Raw genomic sequence first — 18548 nt, forward strand, 5'->3', positions numbered from 1 at the left:
TGGTTTTTGATAAGTACAAACCAGTAGAGCTACAGTCTCGACAGAGACTTCTGGTTTTCCTAGTTTGATGTTGACATACACTTCTATTTATTTATGTTTTGCATCTTAAATAATATGGTGACCTATACATTTTTTGCAGTAAATGGAAAGTTTAAAGTACATTGAATGAAAATAAATGCAGTTTTTGTACTTTGAACCTATTAAATTGTGAGGATGGAAATTCCTTACAGTAGCTTCTATATTTAATTTGTATCTAAATTTTGTAGTTTCGTTACATAATTTTTCACGCCCTCTTCTGCATAAGCCTTTATTTCAAACAAGGTAAATTTTATACAAACGAGGATTTTTATTAACACACTTGCATTACAGGTGTGTTCTCATTTCGCCTTTACTGTGAAATCCAGGTAAGAAAAGGTTAAAAAAAGTAATAAGGCGAAATCGGAATTTTAGCATTTGTAAATATTCTGGGTTGATATAAAAATTTAAATGATAAAATTTTTAGATTGAATTTAACAGTAAATGGGAATTTATGAATACAGTGAATGAAATGATGAATGTAATGCCCAAAATACTTGATGCTCATATATATATTCAATTATCATCACATTATTTCACCTGAGAGCTTACTAAGGCGAAACGTGAATGCTAAATTTTACAGCTAAGGCGAGATGGGAACAAACCTCATTACACAGAAGGCAATCAATTATTATGATTTCACAGCATCGAATTATGTTTTAGCAGTGCAAACTTGAACGCATTTGTATAGAGTCTATACTTGTTTTGTAGTTTTTATCTGTAACAAAATATTTTGATGCAAAAAATCCATTTCACTGAACGATTGGGTGTTAAAAAACTGAAGAATTTTTTAAAAAGTATTTTCGCCAAAATGAGTTCAAGAAAAATATGAACGAATTTCAATGTGATATTTTTTTCTAAATAAAAGAGTATGTGATTTACCATTTTTATTTTAAAAAGAAGTAGTGTCAATTCTGCTTCAAATATAACACGAGAAACAGAATGGCCAAGCTTTTTTCTTTTCAAATTTCGGTAAAAATAAATTATAATTCATGTGTGAGAGAGTCAGAGATGAAGGATTACGGGTACTTGTAGACAGGAATCCCCCTTCATGTTGTACACATGATGAATAAGTGTAATAAATATAATTTGTTTAAAAAATGTTAAACAAGCCCTGGGGTTGAATATTTCGAGGGGGGCGTGTCCACAGTTATAAAGTCTTCGGGGATTTTTGTTACATGATGATAGCAACATGCTGCGCGAGGCTGGATTTGTATTACAAGAAATGTGAAATATCCAAAAAATATTATTATCATATTATTCAAGTGTAGCATATTCAAGAATTTTTCTGAAGGTAAAGTCTAATTTTATTGCTACTTGCTGCTCCGTGACGTCCTCCAACGTCATGTTTTTTTTATTTTTTCAGTCAAGACCTTATGTATTTAGAAGCTGATATCTTTTAAATGGAGCGAGATATTACATAACTTGATTTCATTTTAATTAATACAACAATACTTTATTTAAACATGTAAATTTTATTTCGTTTCAGTTCAATTTATTAGAGGTATAGCTATAAATACTATAAAGTGAAAATTAGAAAAATACTCATTTAGACGGTGCTCCGTGGCCCCATTTTTGCTGTTCTAAATCCTTGGTAATTTTAATAAATATGAAGATACATTCATATTATTTTACTCAACTTATTTAAATCTGTTGGTAAAATATTTGTACCAAATTTGGATATAATATGACGTTAAATAAAAAAAGTAAGAACAAAAGTCTACGAACTTTTTGAATGACCCTCGTACATTGTTCAAAATTTCATTCAAAGGTTTTGTGTTCTCTACTTTACATTCAAGAAAAGGATTTTTTGTATTCAAAATTTTTCACCCCCCCCCCCTCAAAGAAAACAACAACAAAGAAAATTTTCCAGCTAATGCAGAGTTTTATACCTAATCTGAAATGAGGTAAGTCAGAAGAAAAAAATCGGACTGTGATATTGATATCAATTCAATTTTATCGCAGAAACCTGGATACAAAATGCAACACTATGTTATTTTTTTTTCATTTTTTAGACTTTATTAAAGTAACAAATCTTACACTCGGTTTTATTTCACGTAGCAGTCAAGGCAATCAAGAAGCGGGTTTAGTTGAACAATGCTTAGCGCTTCCCAGTACTTTCAGTACTTTGATAAATGAAAGTTACTTCCGGTCAAACAGGACGGAAGACCTACTCGTTGCTTTGCAACGAGCTCAGCTCTAGTTCTATATCTTTTACATGAAACCAACCAAGGAGGTTTCATTGATATACTAGATATATTTTTAATATTCTAACACACACCGAACGACACGGTATTTGGTGCAGTGACAGTCGAAAGATAGTTGTACTTTTTAGAGAGTTTTAAACCCCCCCCAGAAACTATTCATTGATAACATTCATTTATTCATTATTAAATTGATAACATTGGGGACATCTCTGTGATCAAGGTAAAATATCGATATATCAATTGATTTGATAGGTGATTTATACAGATTATTTTTCATGGTTCATACATAATCCGAAATGAGGAATCGAGGTTAAAACGATGCAACTCATCTCGATATCGGTGATGCTTACTGGACCCAAAGTCTATGTACGAAGTAGCACATTGAAATGGTCAATTGAGAAAAAAAGATGAAATAAAAAGAGTAGTAATAAAACTGATTTTCATTGTGTTATTATATTTTTTTTTCAAAATGAAATTCTTCTTTCATCTCCTGTAAAAACAAAAAGGTAGTTGTGAGATATGGAGTAATTCGGTGATGATTATAAATGAATAAAACTTTTCATTCACTCATTTTGTTAACTCTCTTTTTAATTCAACATATAAACTTTGGAAAAAAGTTGTATGCAGCACTGTCCATAGAAAACACTTTATAAATTATTATGTAAAATAAGTGTTTTATTTGAAGTGTCCTGTGCGTTCAATTCATGAAGCATTTCAAAACGAAGACCGAGTGTAATATCTAATTAAAAAGACAATTTATGTAGCGTCATGTCACATGAATATAAAGACTCAGTCATATATTAAAGCATAATCAAATCAGAACTGTAACTCATTGTAAAACTAATGAACATGAAATAGGTTTAATCCACTGAATTGTAAACATGCGGTGTTATACTGAATTAAAACCAGGTTTCAGAAAATATTTTAATTGATATTCGACTCATAGATCGGATTCCAGAAAACTTAACACTTCATGCATAAAAGAGGTGTTCATCTGAATGCCCTCATCTTATTAAATATGAGTTCAGTGTGAAATTCCGAGTCAAATCATATATCACGGGGGTCCCTTTCAATAGCGATGTCACACCGATGATAATAAAAAAACACCTGTGTTTTAGGTGATAAATGACTCATACCAAAAGTTATAAGAAGCAGTGTACTGATACCTTTTATCAATATCATGTAATATTACATTACGAAAAGTCATGTCATTTCAATGTGAAATATGCGGGTTATCATACACCACAAACTTTGGATTAAAACGACATTTACGAGGAGGGCACAAGGTTTTGTCCTCAGTAAACTGTCAATTTTGTGATATATCATTATCAAGACCAGAATTAAAGGATCATATTAAAAGTTTTCATGCAGATCAGAAGTTCTGGTGCTCCGTTTGTAACAAAACATTCACTAACAAGCGGAACCGCGATCAACATAAAAACAAGGTAAGTTTAAAATTTTTACAAAGATTTACTTCCACGAGTCTTGAACATGTGTTAAATAAATCATACTTACAATTTTTTTTTGCAAACGCACTTGCATCTTAGTTTTAATTGATGCTTAAATAATTGTCAATTTTGCTAATATTGGATATATTCTAGTGTTAATACCAAAGCTCATAGTATTAAGCCAAGGACGAATTTTTGATTTTTTATTCTAAATGAAAAAAAAATCTCTTTATAACACGTGAAATGAATGACAAGAAGAATCTCCCAAATATACTATTTCATATTAACTTAATACAAATGTCAGTAAATTCATTATTTGCTTCAAATATATGCAATATAAAAAAAAAATAAAAAAAATAATGTTATGAGTTCTAAAGCAAAAAAAAAAAAAAGGTATTGTATTTCAGACAAAACCGATTGGTCTTCAAACCAATCAAATTATTTTTTATTTGAATATTTAATTTGATTATTTAATGTCGCATTAAAAAAAGAAGTTTTGGCATATTTGAAAGATTTTTCCGATAACAGTGTTACCCCCATATGATTGATCACACCTATATATGTTAACGAGCTATTTGAAAAAATATAAGATCGTTTTGAAGAAAATGTAATATTTTCAAATATCAACTATCATGCATTTAAAATATGTTTGTAATAAATTTTTTGTTCTAACACTGACTTTCGGACTATTTTTTTTTTCTTTCAATTTTGCATATCGGGAGGTCGTGAGTTCGTTTCTCGGCCGCGACTGACCTAGTCTTTAAAATTGGTAGCAATTGTTCCTTCGCCATGCGCTCGGCACTATGAAGTGAAAGTTGCGGGTCCTTCGGATGAGACCTTAAAAACCGAGGCCCCGTGTCAGCGGCAGGCGTTGGCACGATAAAGATCCCTCACTGCTCAATGGCCCTGAGTGCCGAGTAAAGGTCAAAATTTGAAGCCCTTCACCGGCATACAGTGACGTCTCCATAGGAGTGAAAAATTCTCGAGAGGGACATTAAACAATATACAATCAATCAATCAAATTTGCATGTTTTTTTTCCTCAGAGACGGGTTTAAAAGAAATGATAAATTATAAAGACACAAAAAGTATACTTACATTTCTTACAAACGCATTTGCAGCGCAGAATAACTGCGCTGCTCTCTTTTTTGCTACGATCGCGGCGCCGCGTCATACCTAAGACGTAAACATAGGAAGTGACTGTTCCTTCGCCAAGCGCTCGGCACTAGAAGTGAAAGTCACGGGTCTTTCGGATATGACCTTTAAAACGTAGGTCCCGTGTCACGGTAGGCGTTGGCACGATAAAGAACCCTCACTGCTCAATGGCCCTGAGTGCCGAGTATAGGTCTAAAATTGAAGCCCTTCACCGGCATCGGTGACGTCTCCATATGAGTGAAAAATTCTCAAGAGGGACGTTAAACAATATACAATCAATCAATCAATCTTTTTTGCTATCTTTCATTGCCCTTTCTAGGGCAATCACCCTTTCCTCGATTTCCCGTATTTTTCCTGATTGAAAACTCTCCCACTCGATCGTGGGCTGAAATAAGAGAAGAGGCTCATAATATAATATACACACAAAAGATATATCACCTTCTGTATAATCTCGTTAAACTGTAAGAAATAGATGATAATTTAAACATGCTACATATTTAAGGAAAAAGTAACTTACAGAGTCTAGGTCGCCGCCGGCGGGGTGTGTTCTATAATATATATATATATATATATATATATATATATATATATATATATATATATATATATATAATTGTGTATTGGCATCTTAAATGCAAACATTACACGTTTAGAAAAGAAAACAAATATCAATGAAGAAGCTAAGTATCAGAAAAAGATACATATCATTCCATCGTGAAAGTTATGAATTTCAAATGAACTACTTACGATTACTACCCTGGGGGTGCTGGTATCCATCGGCTGGAAGATGTAAGACATCTGCAAGAGACATTGACGTAATATTACTATGAAATAAAAAATGAAATATTTTATATTATAATGTAAAAGCTACAAATTATTTTCAAGAAGTACTTACTTTCCCGACAGTTTGAAAGGAAAGAGGGGGAAATTATCTGAGAGTGGTAATATAAAGCCATGTACCTCCTCTCTCCTAGCACCTGAAACATCGTCATTTAGAACACCTTTTTTATATAATGTCTCGGTTAATGAAAACTCAACAACACACCACACTCATGAAAGGTCCTATAATGAGATTTATTATTCAACAGTATTCAGATAAACTAGAGTTCCATATAAAGAAAATTTGGACATGCTGTTCTTAAGTGTTAATCTCCTCGAGATTTTTAACGTTACTCTACCGCAATGTACCTTTATTTACTACCAATTAACCATTATCATGTCAATCAAGACCCAATGTCGTGATGACCTATCAATACAGCTGCTGTCAATCGAGACTTCAGGTCGGGTTTTTTTTGGTAAATAAAAGTACTAAACTAAATAGCGATGGTAGGTGTGAAATTGGGGACAACATGAGGAAAGTTTCTAAAATGGCTAATAGAAAATCTACCTGGTCTTAATTGAGATGAATACAGAATTTAAGATATAAAATAATAGTAATGTTAAGGTTTTTATCTACATACTGAGTAATTTTTTTAACTTTATTAATAATCAAATCTGATTTGAGTTGTCTTTATAGCTTGCATGTATTTTTATCAATATCAAAAATACTATTTATAAAAATGATATCGAAAGATAATGAAAATTTTGCTGTACGAGTGTTCTGTGGGTTGTATTTATGTAATTGGAAATATATAAAGATCATTCAGGCAGATAAAACATTGTTTTCTACATTCCCTTTGTCTGGTTTGTTTACACTGAATTTTCGCGACAAAAGCTGTACAAGTCATTTACCTTTAGTGCTCTAAGAAAGATAACTCAAAATTTCTAGTGTTAAATCCTAATCTCGAATTATTTACCTCACCTTTTTAAAAAGCTTTATTAATTTTAATTTTTTAAAAAATCTTATTCTCCCATCATCATTTTGATAATTACACTCGATTAGTCAGTAATCTATATCATCTTTTTAAAATTTATTTTTTACCCGTATAAAATAAAAGCAATTATCATTAATCTTTATTATTTTTATTTATTTTTTTTTTACCTGTATAAAATAAAAGCAGAGTAACGAAAATAAAACATTTTTTTTCAAATGTGTCTTATTTTTTAAACGTATATATTTTTGTCAACTTCATGTAAATGTTCATATTTTTTTTTAATTACATATCTAAGATAGTCACATATCAATTTTTAAACATAGTATATAAAAAGTATCTTATTATAATTTTTTTCCATACATATATTTTTAATACATATCAGAATTATTACTCATACGCTCACAGGTAACCCCCCCCAACTTTAACATTACTCGTAATTTCACTCACGGTTATTTCAATTACATCAATATCTTATTAAAAAAAGAATCCAGGGTAAGTTTCATGATCCAACGATATTAAAAAGTATATGAGATGGAAGGTTTCTTGAATGATCAATGAAATCATTTTTTTTTCATGGGAAATATATCGATCTATTTTACAGTGCCGAGTATCTTTGCGGGGTCCCAAAGATGGGAAAGATGTCAACACCGAACCACAGTCGAGACTAGAGCCACGTCGTCCGAGTGGTGACAACCAGGTCCGAGTCACGGTGTTCTCCAGTGTCGTCGTTGCCCTGCCACCTTTAGGAATCGCAGAGACCTCTACGCTCAGGGGATGCGAGAGCACGTTCAGAGAGGAGCTGGATTCCTACAACCTTCTCCTTATATCAGGGGAGAGGAACCCTGGCAGGACAACAAACCTCTTCAAGAGGTGTACGACATTAACACCCCACTCATACTCCAGCGACACCGCGAAGGGAACGTACATTCTATATTCTATGTACAACAAACCTCTGACGAACGACTTTTCCTCGCACGAATTAATGGAGGCTGTGGAGGAAATTTACGAGCGGCAACAGCACGCTTTCAGACTCAATCTAGAGTTTGGGCTCCTACTGGTCCATGTCGAAACGGGGGAGTTCCGGTATTTTCGTCCGTTTTCCAACCACTCCCTATCTGACAGACCCATCTACGTGTCAAAACGTCAAGATCTACTCAAGCTTAAACGACGGTTAGAGCGCTAGAACGTCGGAGACTACATTCTGAGGCAGAGACCCAACACCTAATGGAAGCCTGTGTTGGTGACGAACGTACATTTCAGTCTTGACCACCTCGGTTATATCTTGGTTGCCCCTCTCCAACTTCCGGAATACATCAAGTTATCCAAATCCATCCTCGCTCTAGACAAAAAACAAAACGGCAGTCTATACGATGATCATCTTTGCACTTTCCGCTGTTTGGCATTCCACCAACGGGGAAGAGAGGAACTGAATCACAGAGCCTTAACCTTGTTTCGGGTCTGGGTTCAATACATTACAAAACAACCCCTCCTCTCCAAGAAGATCTCCACAGATCCCAAAGAATTCGAAGGCATATCTCTTGATCAGATGGCTTATTTCGAAGAGTGAAAGAAGACGGTTCCGCCCAATCTGTTTACAAGTCTCGATGTAAGTACAGCACGACCATGTACCTTAACCTATTTGAAGACCATCTATCTTACATAACAGAATTCTCTATGTACGCCATTAAGTATCAGTGCCGGACCTGCGAGAGACACTTCAATCGTGTCGATAATATGCAACGACATCAAAAGATATGCAGCGGTGTTACCACGTACGATTTCCCGGGAGGCATGTACACCTCGCCCAAGACGATCTTTGACAAGCTCGAGGAATACGATGTGTACGTATCAGTCAAAGATCTCTGTTCCCCAGGTTTCTCGTGTACGATTTTGAAGCTCTCCTTGTGCCCTGCCTGGACGAAGAGGGAAAAAAATTAAAGTGGACCGCAGAGCATCGTCCCATATCCGTGAGCATCTGCTCCAACGTAGATGGCTTCTTGTTCCCACACTGCATCGTGGACCCCGATATCGACTCCTTGGTTCGCAATATGGTGGAGTACCTGAGACAAGTAGCGGGCAAGAGAGAAGAACTGGCCAAGGAGAAGTTTGGCTAGGCCTTGAGACAACTGGAGGACATGATCAAGGATCCCCCTCCCGAACTGTGAAAGACGAGTTCTGACAACGACGACGACGTTCTAGACGCTTTTGGGAATTTGCGGGAGGAATATTTTCTTTGGGAGAATCACGGCGATGACGAAGAAAGGCTCCCTTCAGATTCTGCGATGGACCAATTGGTCAAAAAGCTAAACCAAATGAAGGAGGAGTTGGAGTTTTACTGCAAGCAAATCATTTGCTTGGGTTTCAACTCCTCCAAGTATGATATGAACTTAGTAAAATCGCGACTCGCACAGCATCTGGAGATGGAAAAGGACAACGTATTCACGGTCAAGAGAAATAATCAATACGCTTGTCTCAGCACCAGTGCTTTCAAATTCCTAAACATTACGTCTTACTTGTCACCGGGGATCAACTACGCCAAATTTTTGAAAGCCTACGATGTCTCGGAAAACAAAGGACTCTTTCCGTACGAGTGGTTCGATGATCCGAGTAAGCTAGACCATACGTCACTTCCTCCCCACGAGACCTTTTACTCTTCGTTAAAGAATACCAACATCAGTGACGTGGAGTACGGGTTCTGTCAGTCTGTCTGGAGGGAAAACGGCATGACCACATTCCAAGACTTCCTTGTGTGGTACACTAACTTGGATGTCACGCTTCCCCTCAAGCCGTGCTCCAGCATGTGCGTCACGGGTCAGACGGGCAGCGGTAAAACCCGGTTCGTGTATCGATTACTCCGTCACCTTCGTCAGATGTACCCGGAAGAACCACCCGACCGCATCTTGTACTGTTACGGCATTCATCAACCTCTTTTCGACGACATAGAACGAGAGTTACCACACCTGACACTTCGACAGGGTCTACCGACTTCCGAGGAATTGGACGAAATTACCAAAGATCGAACACATCGACTGATCGTCCTAGACGATCTGATGCATCGCGTGGTTCAAGATACGGACGCAGAATTGTTGTTTACGCAAGGCTGCCATCATCGCCGAGTCAGCGTCGTGTTTTTAACGCAGAACCTGTTTCCCCGGGGATCCAAGTCTCGCACCATCGCTCTCAACACCTATTACCTGGTACTGATGAAGAATGCTCGAGACGCCTCGCAGGTGAGCGTCTTAGGCCGCCAGCTGTTTCCCGGTCGAGCCCGACTTTTGACGGAAGTTTACAGGGACGCCACCAAAGAACCGTATGGTTACTTAATGGTGGACACGTCCCCTCACGCCGACGATCGATATCGGTTACGCACTCACGTGTTTCCGGGAGAGGATCACGTGATCTACCAAAGTTTATGAGACGCTTGGGGTACGAACGTTAGGATCGTCATGAGTCGCCTTCTCGACCAGCAGCGCCGTTTCCTGCAACTCTACGTTACTGCCGGTCTGAAACAAAGAAAAGCGTTAATACAGACCCTATCCGATGCTCAGTTACGAACCCTAAGCGAGATCGTTCACAACGTGCTGGTGGGAAACGTACCTTTGATGCCCGAACAGCGAAACGTCTTGAAAAAATAAAGGTCTGTATTATACGTGGTGGGTGACAGGAGAATCGAGCGACATCGAAAGCTGAGAGTGTTGCAGAAAGGAGCTAACCCTTTGAAGTACGTGCTGGAGACGGCACTGCCTCACCTCCCATGGCGACCATGTCCATCTTGATTCCGTACGACAAGTACCGACGTCTGCTCTCTAAAGAAGGAAAAGAATCCAACATTTGTGTGGATTGTCATAAAGCGTTTTCTCGAAAAGACGTCTTACTGCGACACAGAAAACGCCAACACGAACTGAAACCCATTTCACCACGGAAGGAAGTGAACACGCAGACGTCATTGACTGAGGACTCACCATTCACCGAGACTGAACAAGGGCTGCAATTGGAGATCCTTAGCTCACCGCCATACAAAGAGCGTCATCAAACGCCACCCCCGTCACCGCAGCCACCTGCAGAGACCTGTAAAGCGCCGCCGCCACCACCCGCGGAGGTCTATAAAGCGCCGCCGCCGCCCGCGGAGACCTTTAAAGCGCCGCCGCCACATGCAGAGACCTTAAAAGCGCCGCCACCGCATGCAGAGACCTTTCAAACACCGCCGGCGCCGCCGCATGCAGAGACTTTGAAATCGGCGCCGTATGTCCAAACTCCATCGGTTACTGTGAGACGATGGGTGTATTTTTGACTTGATCATTTTTTTAGTGCAAGTTGTCAAAGGATATATGTCACGTGATGTTAATAAATGGTTGAGTTCCAAGCGAGATTGTCATTCTTGGACATGCAGTTGACTAACGTGGTCGTACAGGCGCGCCTGAACTGTGCTTTGGATTTACGGGAGTTGGCTCATGCTCTGGTGAATGTTCGGTACGATCCGGCCAGGTTCAGTGGTCTCATTTGGCAGCACAGACGTTTAGGAGGTAATTGCCTATTGTTTGTCCATGGTAAAATCAATTGTAACGGGAAATGTGGGTCCATCCGAGAAGGTGTTTGACGACTGACAGGTTATGCGCGTCTCCTCCAAAGAAAGGGATGTCCCGTGACCTTGACTGACGTCCAAGTTCTGACCGTTTCCGCCAGCCATCACTTAGAGGAGCGGGTGATGCTGGATCGCATTCCATTCGACTATCGGTATGACCCCGAACTCTTTCCCGCCGTCATGTTTAAACGCGACGGAATTCATTTCACTTTGCATTTCTCGGGTGCACTGATCATCACGGGTATCAAACGTCAAAATGATCTCGAAAATGTGGTGTATCCCACGATCTTGGAATTGGGCGTGTGTTTATAAGAACGTCGCTCGAGAACGAGAGAGACGAATTTAAAAAAAAAAAGATGACTTCCGAAGATTACTTGAAAGCCGTGTATTACGATCCCGGTCACCCGGGATCGTTCGGGGGAGTGGAGAAACTGTATCGGGCTGTAAGAAAAGAGGGAAAATACGTTCTGGGTCGCGCCAAGATTTGCAAGTGGTTACAGAAGCAAGAGACGTATACCTTACACCAGCACGTACGAAAGAAATTAAGAAGACAGCGAGTTGTCGTTCCTTATATGGATTACCAATGGGACGCAGACACGGCCGTCATGACGACCTACACAAAAGACAACGACGGATTCGGATAACTCAGGTGACCTATTGCTATCCGTTTTCGTCCGTCGTCGTCCGTCGTGTGTTAACATTTGAACATTTTCAGCTTCTTCTCTGAAACCACTGAACCAATTTCAACCAAATTTGGTATACAGCATCTATGGGTAGAGGGGAACATAAATTGTGAATTTCATGGTTCCCACCCCCCTGGGGCCTTAGGGGTGGGGCCAAAACCACTAAAATTATTGCAATCTTTAAAAATCTTCTTCTTTACTCCTGGACATCAAGCAGGCAAACTGTTGGCATGAATGTAATGAGCATTGAGTCCTCTACCAAAATTGTGAAATTCATGGCCCCAGGGTCAGGGGTTCTAGTGCTAGGGCGGGGCTCTATAGATTATATAGTGAAAATGCATTATTTCTTTGAAAATCTTCTTCTCTGCTCCTGGGTATTAAATTCACTAACTAAGCACATAGTTATGATGAGCAAGAGTGCTTCTTCCAGATTTTTGAATTTTATGGCCCCAGGGTCAGGGGTTCTGGTGTTAGGGCGGGGCTCTATAGATTATATAGTGAAAATGCATTTATTCCTTGAAAATCTTCTTCTCTGCTCCTGGGTACTAAATAAACTAACTAAGCACATAGTTATGATGTGCAAGAGTGCCTCTTCCAGATTTGTGAATTTTATGGCCCCAGGGTCAGGGGTTCTAGTGTTAGGGCGGGGCTCTATAGATTATATTGTGAAAATGCATTTATTCCTTGAAAATCTTCTTCTCTGCTCCTGGGTATTAAATAAACTAACTAAGCACATAGTTATGATGAGCAAGAGTGCCTTTTCCAGATTTTTAGGTCACCTGAGTAAACTCAGGTGACCTATTGCTATCTGTTTTCGTCCGTCGTCGTTCGTCATGCGTCGTGCGTTAACATTTGAACATTTTCAGCTTCTTCTCTGCAACCACTTAACCAATTTCAACCAAATTTGGCACAAAGCATCTATGGGTGAAGAGGAACAAAAATTGTGAATTTCATGATCCCTGCCCCCCTGGGGCCTGAGGGGTGGGGCCAAAACCACTAAAATTAATACAATCTTTAAAAATCTTCTTCTTTACTCCTGGACATCAAGCAATCAAACTGTTTGCATGATTATAATCAGCAATGAGTCCTCAACCAAAATTGTGAAATTCATTGCCCTGGGGTCAGGGGTTCTAGTGCTAGGGTGGGGTTAAATAAGTAGGTAGTGAAAATGCATTATTTCTTTGAAAATCTTCTTCTCTGCTCCTGGGTATTAAATAAACCAACAAAGTACATAGTAATGATGAGCAAGAGTGCCTCTACCAAAATTGTGAATTTTATGGCCCCAGGGTCAGGGGTTCTGGTGTTAGGGTGGTGCTCTATTGATTATATAGTGAAAATACATTATTTCTTTGAAAATCTTCCTATCTGCTCCTGGGTATTAAATAAACTAACTAAGTACATAGTTATGATAAGCAAGAGTGCCTCTACCAAAATTGTGAATTTTATCGCCCCAGGGTCAGGGGTTCTTGTTTTAGGGTGGGGCTCTAATGATTATATAGTGAATTGCATGAATTCTTTGAACATCTTATCCTTTGCTCCTGGTTAATATGCTAATGATCTAATAAAATATTTAAGGCCAGGATTTATTTTATTTTCAGTTGTACAAATCCTCCACTCAAGGTTTTGAATTTTCAGGAAAAAAATAAAACATTTTTTTCCCCGATGGTCAAATATGAGTCGAGATCGAGATTTCAAATTTACGAACTCGCACTTCCGGTTTTAAGATGAAACGGCGGGTAAATAAAGCTTTCTTGGTTTAGTGTAAAATTCATCGATACGAGTGCCATTCAAAACGTTTCACCCGTTAAAGGACAAATAAAATGCTGACGACTTTGTTGCACAATGACTTGCTGGTGAGATAATTATGTATTCGTTTCAAAAGTATCTATATCTGTCTGTAAATTATTTTCCTCCCCCAGGTTTTAAACTGCCCGTACGTGGTAGCTATTGCATATTGCCAGCGACATTGTTTAGGTCTCTGTTATAGCTTACAGTCTAAGCATCATTCTTCAGATAAGGGTTGCTTATGCATCAGATGTAATGAATAAAACTATGGGAGAAGTTAAGTCCATTTGAGGAAGAAATGAACAATAACCTGAAGAAATAAAAAAAAATTAACTATGAAAAGGCAAGAATATACAAATATATACAGGCATGTAGTATCATTTGTATCAGCCAGAGAAATTATTTTACACTTAATTGAAAAAATATTCACCCTACTCCCCAATACTCCCTGTCTGTTTTATGATAGGAATTATAATTTTAGGCATCAAGTAAATTTTAGAACAATGTCTACACATTCACCTAACACATATTTAAAAAATGAAGATATCTTGAAAGACTTTTAAAGAATTGATTTTTTAAAATATATTTTGACCAACATCACAAAATTTATATAACTGGCCCAAACTGGCGGATGATGAAATAAGCAATTAAATGTTCTACTTTCCTATTTGTAAGCATTATGTGTCCAGTGGTAAGGAGCCTATTAGAATAGCATAAAAAAAGAATGTACAAATTGTTATAATTGATTTATCAAATTTTTTTTTTATTTCCTTTTCCTTCGGGACTTTTTTATTCTTATGTTCATAACTAAACCTGAAGATAAAAAAATGCTGGCCTTCTAATGAAGAGAGGGGCCTCTTTCAAAATCGATAAATTCAGGGCCACCGGGTCAGGGGTACCATGGGGGTACTTTGACTAAAAATAAATTAATGCTTTGAAATCTGCCCTTTGATAAGCAATGGTGCCTCTTTCAAAATTTGTGAATTTCATGGCTTTTGGATTAAAACACGAACCAAATACAATCGCTGGAAAGTTGTTACATGATACTCAGGTGACCTATAAGGCCCGTGGGCCTCTTGTTGATTTTTATGGCCCCAGGGTCAGGGGTTCTGGTGTTAGGGCGGGGCTCTATAGATTATATAGTGAAAATGCATTATTTCTTTGAAAATCTTCTTCTCTGCTCCTGGGTATTGAATTAACTAACTAAGCACATAGTTATGATGAGCAAGAGTGCTTCTTCCAGATTTGTGAATTTTATGGCCCCAGGGTCAGGGGTTCTGGTGTTAGGGCGGGGCTCTATAGATTATATAGTGAAAATGCATTGATTCCTTGAAAATCTTCTTCTCTGCTTCTGGGTATTAAATAAACTAACTAAACATATAGTAATGATAAGCAAGAGTGCCTCTTCCAGATTTATGAATTTAATGGCCCCAGGGTAAGGGGTTCTGGTGTTAGGGCGGGGCTCTATAGATTATGTAGGGAAAATGCATTTATTCCTTGAAAATCTTCTTCTCTGCTCCTGGGTATTAAATAAACTAACTAAAACATAGTAATGATAAGCAAGAGTGCCTCTTCCAGATTTGAGAATTTTATGGCCCCAGGGTCAGGGGTTCTGGTGTTAGGGCGGGGCTCTATAGATTATATAGTTAATATGCATTTATTCCTTGAAAATCTTCTTCTCTGCTTCTGCGTATTAAATAAACTAACTAAGATCATACATGTAGTTATGATGAGCAAGAGTGCCTCTTCCAAAAATGTGAATTTTCTGGCCCCAGTGTTAGGGGTTCTGGTGTTAGGGTGGGGCTCTATTGATTATATAGTAAAAATACATTAATTCTTTGAAAATATTTTCCTTTGCTTCTGGGTTTTATGCCAATGATCCAAGTATATATATATATTTATGATGAAGAAAGGTGCATCTAGCAAAGTGTTTTTTTAATGCCCCCAGGGTCAGAGGGGGAGGGGGTTATATAGTCTGAAAATAAATTAATGCTTTGAAATCTGCTCTTTGGTATTAATCAACCATTTTATGATAAAATTTGCAAAATTTTGAAATATGTGGCCCATGGGTCAGTGGTGCCTTTAGGGTGAGATGCACAACTGGGTATAAAGTGTAAGTGCATTTCTCTTTGTTACTCTGATCTACCTCTGGGTATTAAGTAAATAGAGTAAGCATGCTAAGTTAATAATTATGATGAGCAATGGTGCCTCTTTCAAAATTGTAAATTGTGAATTTCATGGTCTCTGGTTTAAAACACGAACCAAATTCAATTGTTTGAAAGTTGTTACACAATACTCAGGTGACCTATAAGGCCCGTGGGCCTCTTGTCTAGGTTCGTGTGGACCGTTACCCTCCGATCGACTCGGGCCACCGACATGGTCACGGCAATGAAATCGATTTTGAATAAAGGCAGGACTCCTGGGAAGTAGTATAGCCGACATATGGGGGGGGGTAAACAATGGGCCTATTGTTTGGGAGAACAATGGAAAGAACAATGGGGTTGACCGCGGGTTGACCTTTAGGAGCCATGACCGTGACAGAGAACAATGGAGCAAGGTCAGGGATGACCGCGGGTTGACCTTTAGGACACATGGCCGTGGCGGAGAACAATGAAGCAAGGTCAGGGCTGACCGCGGATTAACCTTTAGGACACATGACCGTGACTGAGAACAATGGAGCAAAGTCAGGGATGACTGCGGGTCGACCTGAAGGGGGGAATCACCATGACCGAGAACAATGGAGGTAAGTCAAGGATGGTTAACCTGGCGGAGACATCTTAGACAGCCAGATCAGGACTGAGTGCTGGTGAACTCGGAGGAGACATCACCGCGAGAATAAGGGTGTAAGATCAATGAAGAAAACTAAACTGCGAAATAATATGTGAAAATACTTATCCCTCTGAAGAGTTCATTAAAATACTGAAGTAGATATAATGTTATCTTTATCTAATTCAGGAAGAACATCATTATCAGAGAAATGCGGTAGATTCTTGTATACACAAAGAATACCTTTTGTATTTTAAATCCACCCCTCGCAATTTATCCATGCGCGAAGGCATCTTTGTATCCATCACGATTAAACTTCAAAACATATTAATGGTCAAATGAATACGTTTAAACACATGAAGACATCTCTGTGGCCGTGACGATAATATATCGGAGGAGAAATACTAAGGTAAATTGAATGAGATCAGATTCAGGGATTTATCAGAATCTAAATAGGTATCTTTAACAGTATCAGTGAGAGCAAGATGCTGGGTTTTGTTTCATAAAGGTCACTATGTTGTACAGATTTATTCATATATTTCCATGACGTACCTTCAAGCACAAATCAAGAGGGGGATACCGAAGATCGTATAAGTTATACTGTATAACCTGCAGATATGAATGGATTGTTTACGATAACTTGTGTATAAAATTAAACACGATGTCTAGCAATCAAATTAGTTCTAACCATCGGCATACATTCCACTGCAAAGTTTTTCTTTTTTTAATGAAATCAACACACAGTACTACTGTAGTACGATCAATTATTTAAAATTGAGCATACCGAAGATCAGATATTAAATGATTGTTTACGATATCTTGTGTGTTTCTTTTTTCTTAAATAGATATACACGATAACTAGCAATCAAATAAGCTCTAACCATCGGCATACATTCCACTTCAATGATTTCTCTCTTTTTTTTTTTAATAAACTCAACACACATTACTACTATAGTACACTCAATGATTTAAATTCGAGCATACCGAAGATCAGATATTAGATGATTGTTTATACGATATCTTGTGTATATATTTAAAAAAAAAATACACACGATGTCTAGTAATCAAATAAGCTCTTACCATCGGCATACTTTCCACTACAATGTTTTCTCTTTTCTTGAATAAACTCAACACACAGTACTACTGTAGTACACTCAATGATTTAAATTCGAGCATACCGAAGATCAGACATTAGATGATTGTTTATACGATATCTTGTGTATTTATTTAAAAAAAAAAAGAAATACACACGATGTCTAGCAATCAAATAAGCTCTAACCATCGGCATACATTCCACTACAATGTTTTCTCTTTTTTTGAATAAACTCAACACACAGTACTACTGTAGTACACTCAATGATTTAAAATCGAGCATACCAAAGATCAGATATTAAATGATTGTTTATACGATATCTTGTGTATTTATTAAAAAAAAGAAATACACACGATGTTTAACAATCAAATAAGCGCTAACCATCGGCATACATTCCACTACAATGTGACTCCCTTTTTGAATGAAATCAACACACAACCAAGAAATAATTTTGTTATCGTTTATTTTTCAGGAAGAAAAATAATTCTTGTTTGTTTCTGAAAACAGAGAAAAGAGAAATAAATCACAATGTAACCCAATATTGTTGTATGGGAAAAAACTTTGCTTACTATCATATAAAAAATTAATTTTAACTGACTTATAATGAAAATGATAGTAATTAATTTTTTCTCTACATCGGTGGAAAAAAGGAACTGAATTACTGAAAATCTCGAAAACCCACACAACTTACGTTTTCAGAGGGTCCTGACTTGGGGGAATGTCATCCTCATCCCACTCCTCTTGTGTTAGGGTGATAACCCTTCGAAGTCTTGGCCTTTTGGGTGCGTTTGGTGGTGCACTATAAAGAAAAAGTGATTGAGATAAAATTAAAAAAGGGAATAAATAGTAAAGAAAAGATTAAAGAATGAGATATATTTTAAAATTTAAATGATTTAAAATATTCTTTATTGAAATAAAAGAAATGCATTACTCTGATTATTT

The 18548-nt window shown here is 37.6% G+C and overlaps 1 protein-coding gene across 1 annotated transcript; it reads left to right on the top strand.

The window, feature by feature from the left end:
* The first annotated feature begins 10460 nt into the window (after positions 1 to 10460).
* Positions 10461 to 10988, top strand: LOC134274181 (uncharacterized). The gene has a single exon (XM_062756436.1). The coding sequence runs from the start codon at positions 10461 to 10463 to the stop codon at positions 10986 to 10988; it is 528 nt and encodes a 175-aa protein (XP_062612420.1).
* Positions 10989 to 18548: the final 7560 nt, after the last annotated feature.

Source organism: Saccostrea cucullata, unplaced genomic scaffold (genome assembly GCF_032062105.1).
Source record: "Saccostrea cucullata isolate Sc308-1 unplaced genomic scaffold, CSIRO_AGI_Scuc_v1 ctg1315, whole genome shotgun sequence".
NCBI lineage: Eukaryota > Metazoa > Mollusca > Bivalvia > Ostreida > Ostreidae > Saccostrea > Saccostrea cuccullata.

Excerpts from the sequence above, each read along its gene's own strand:
- LOC134274181 (XM_062756436.1), top strand. The coding sequence starts at position 10,461 with ATGTCCATCTTGATTCCGTACGACAAGTACCGACGTCTGCTCTCTAAA.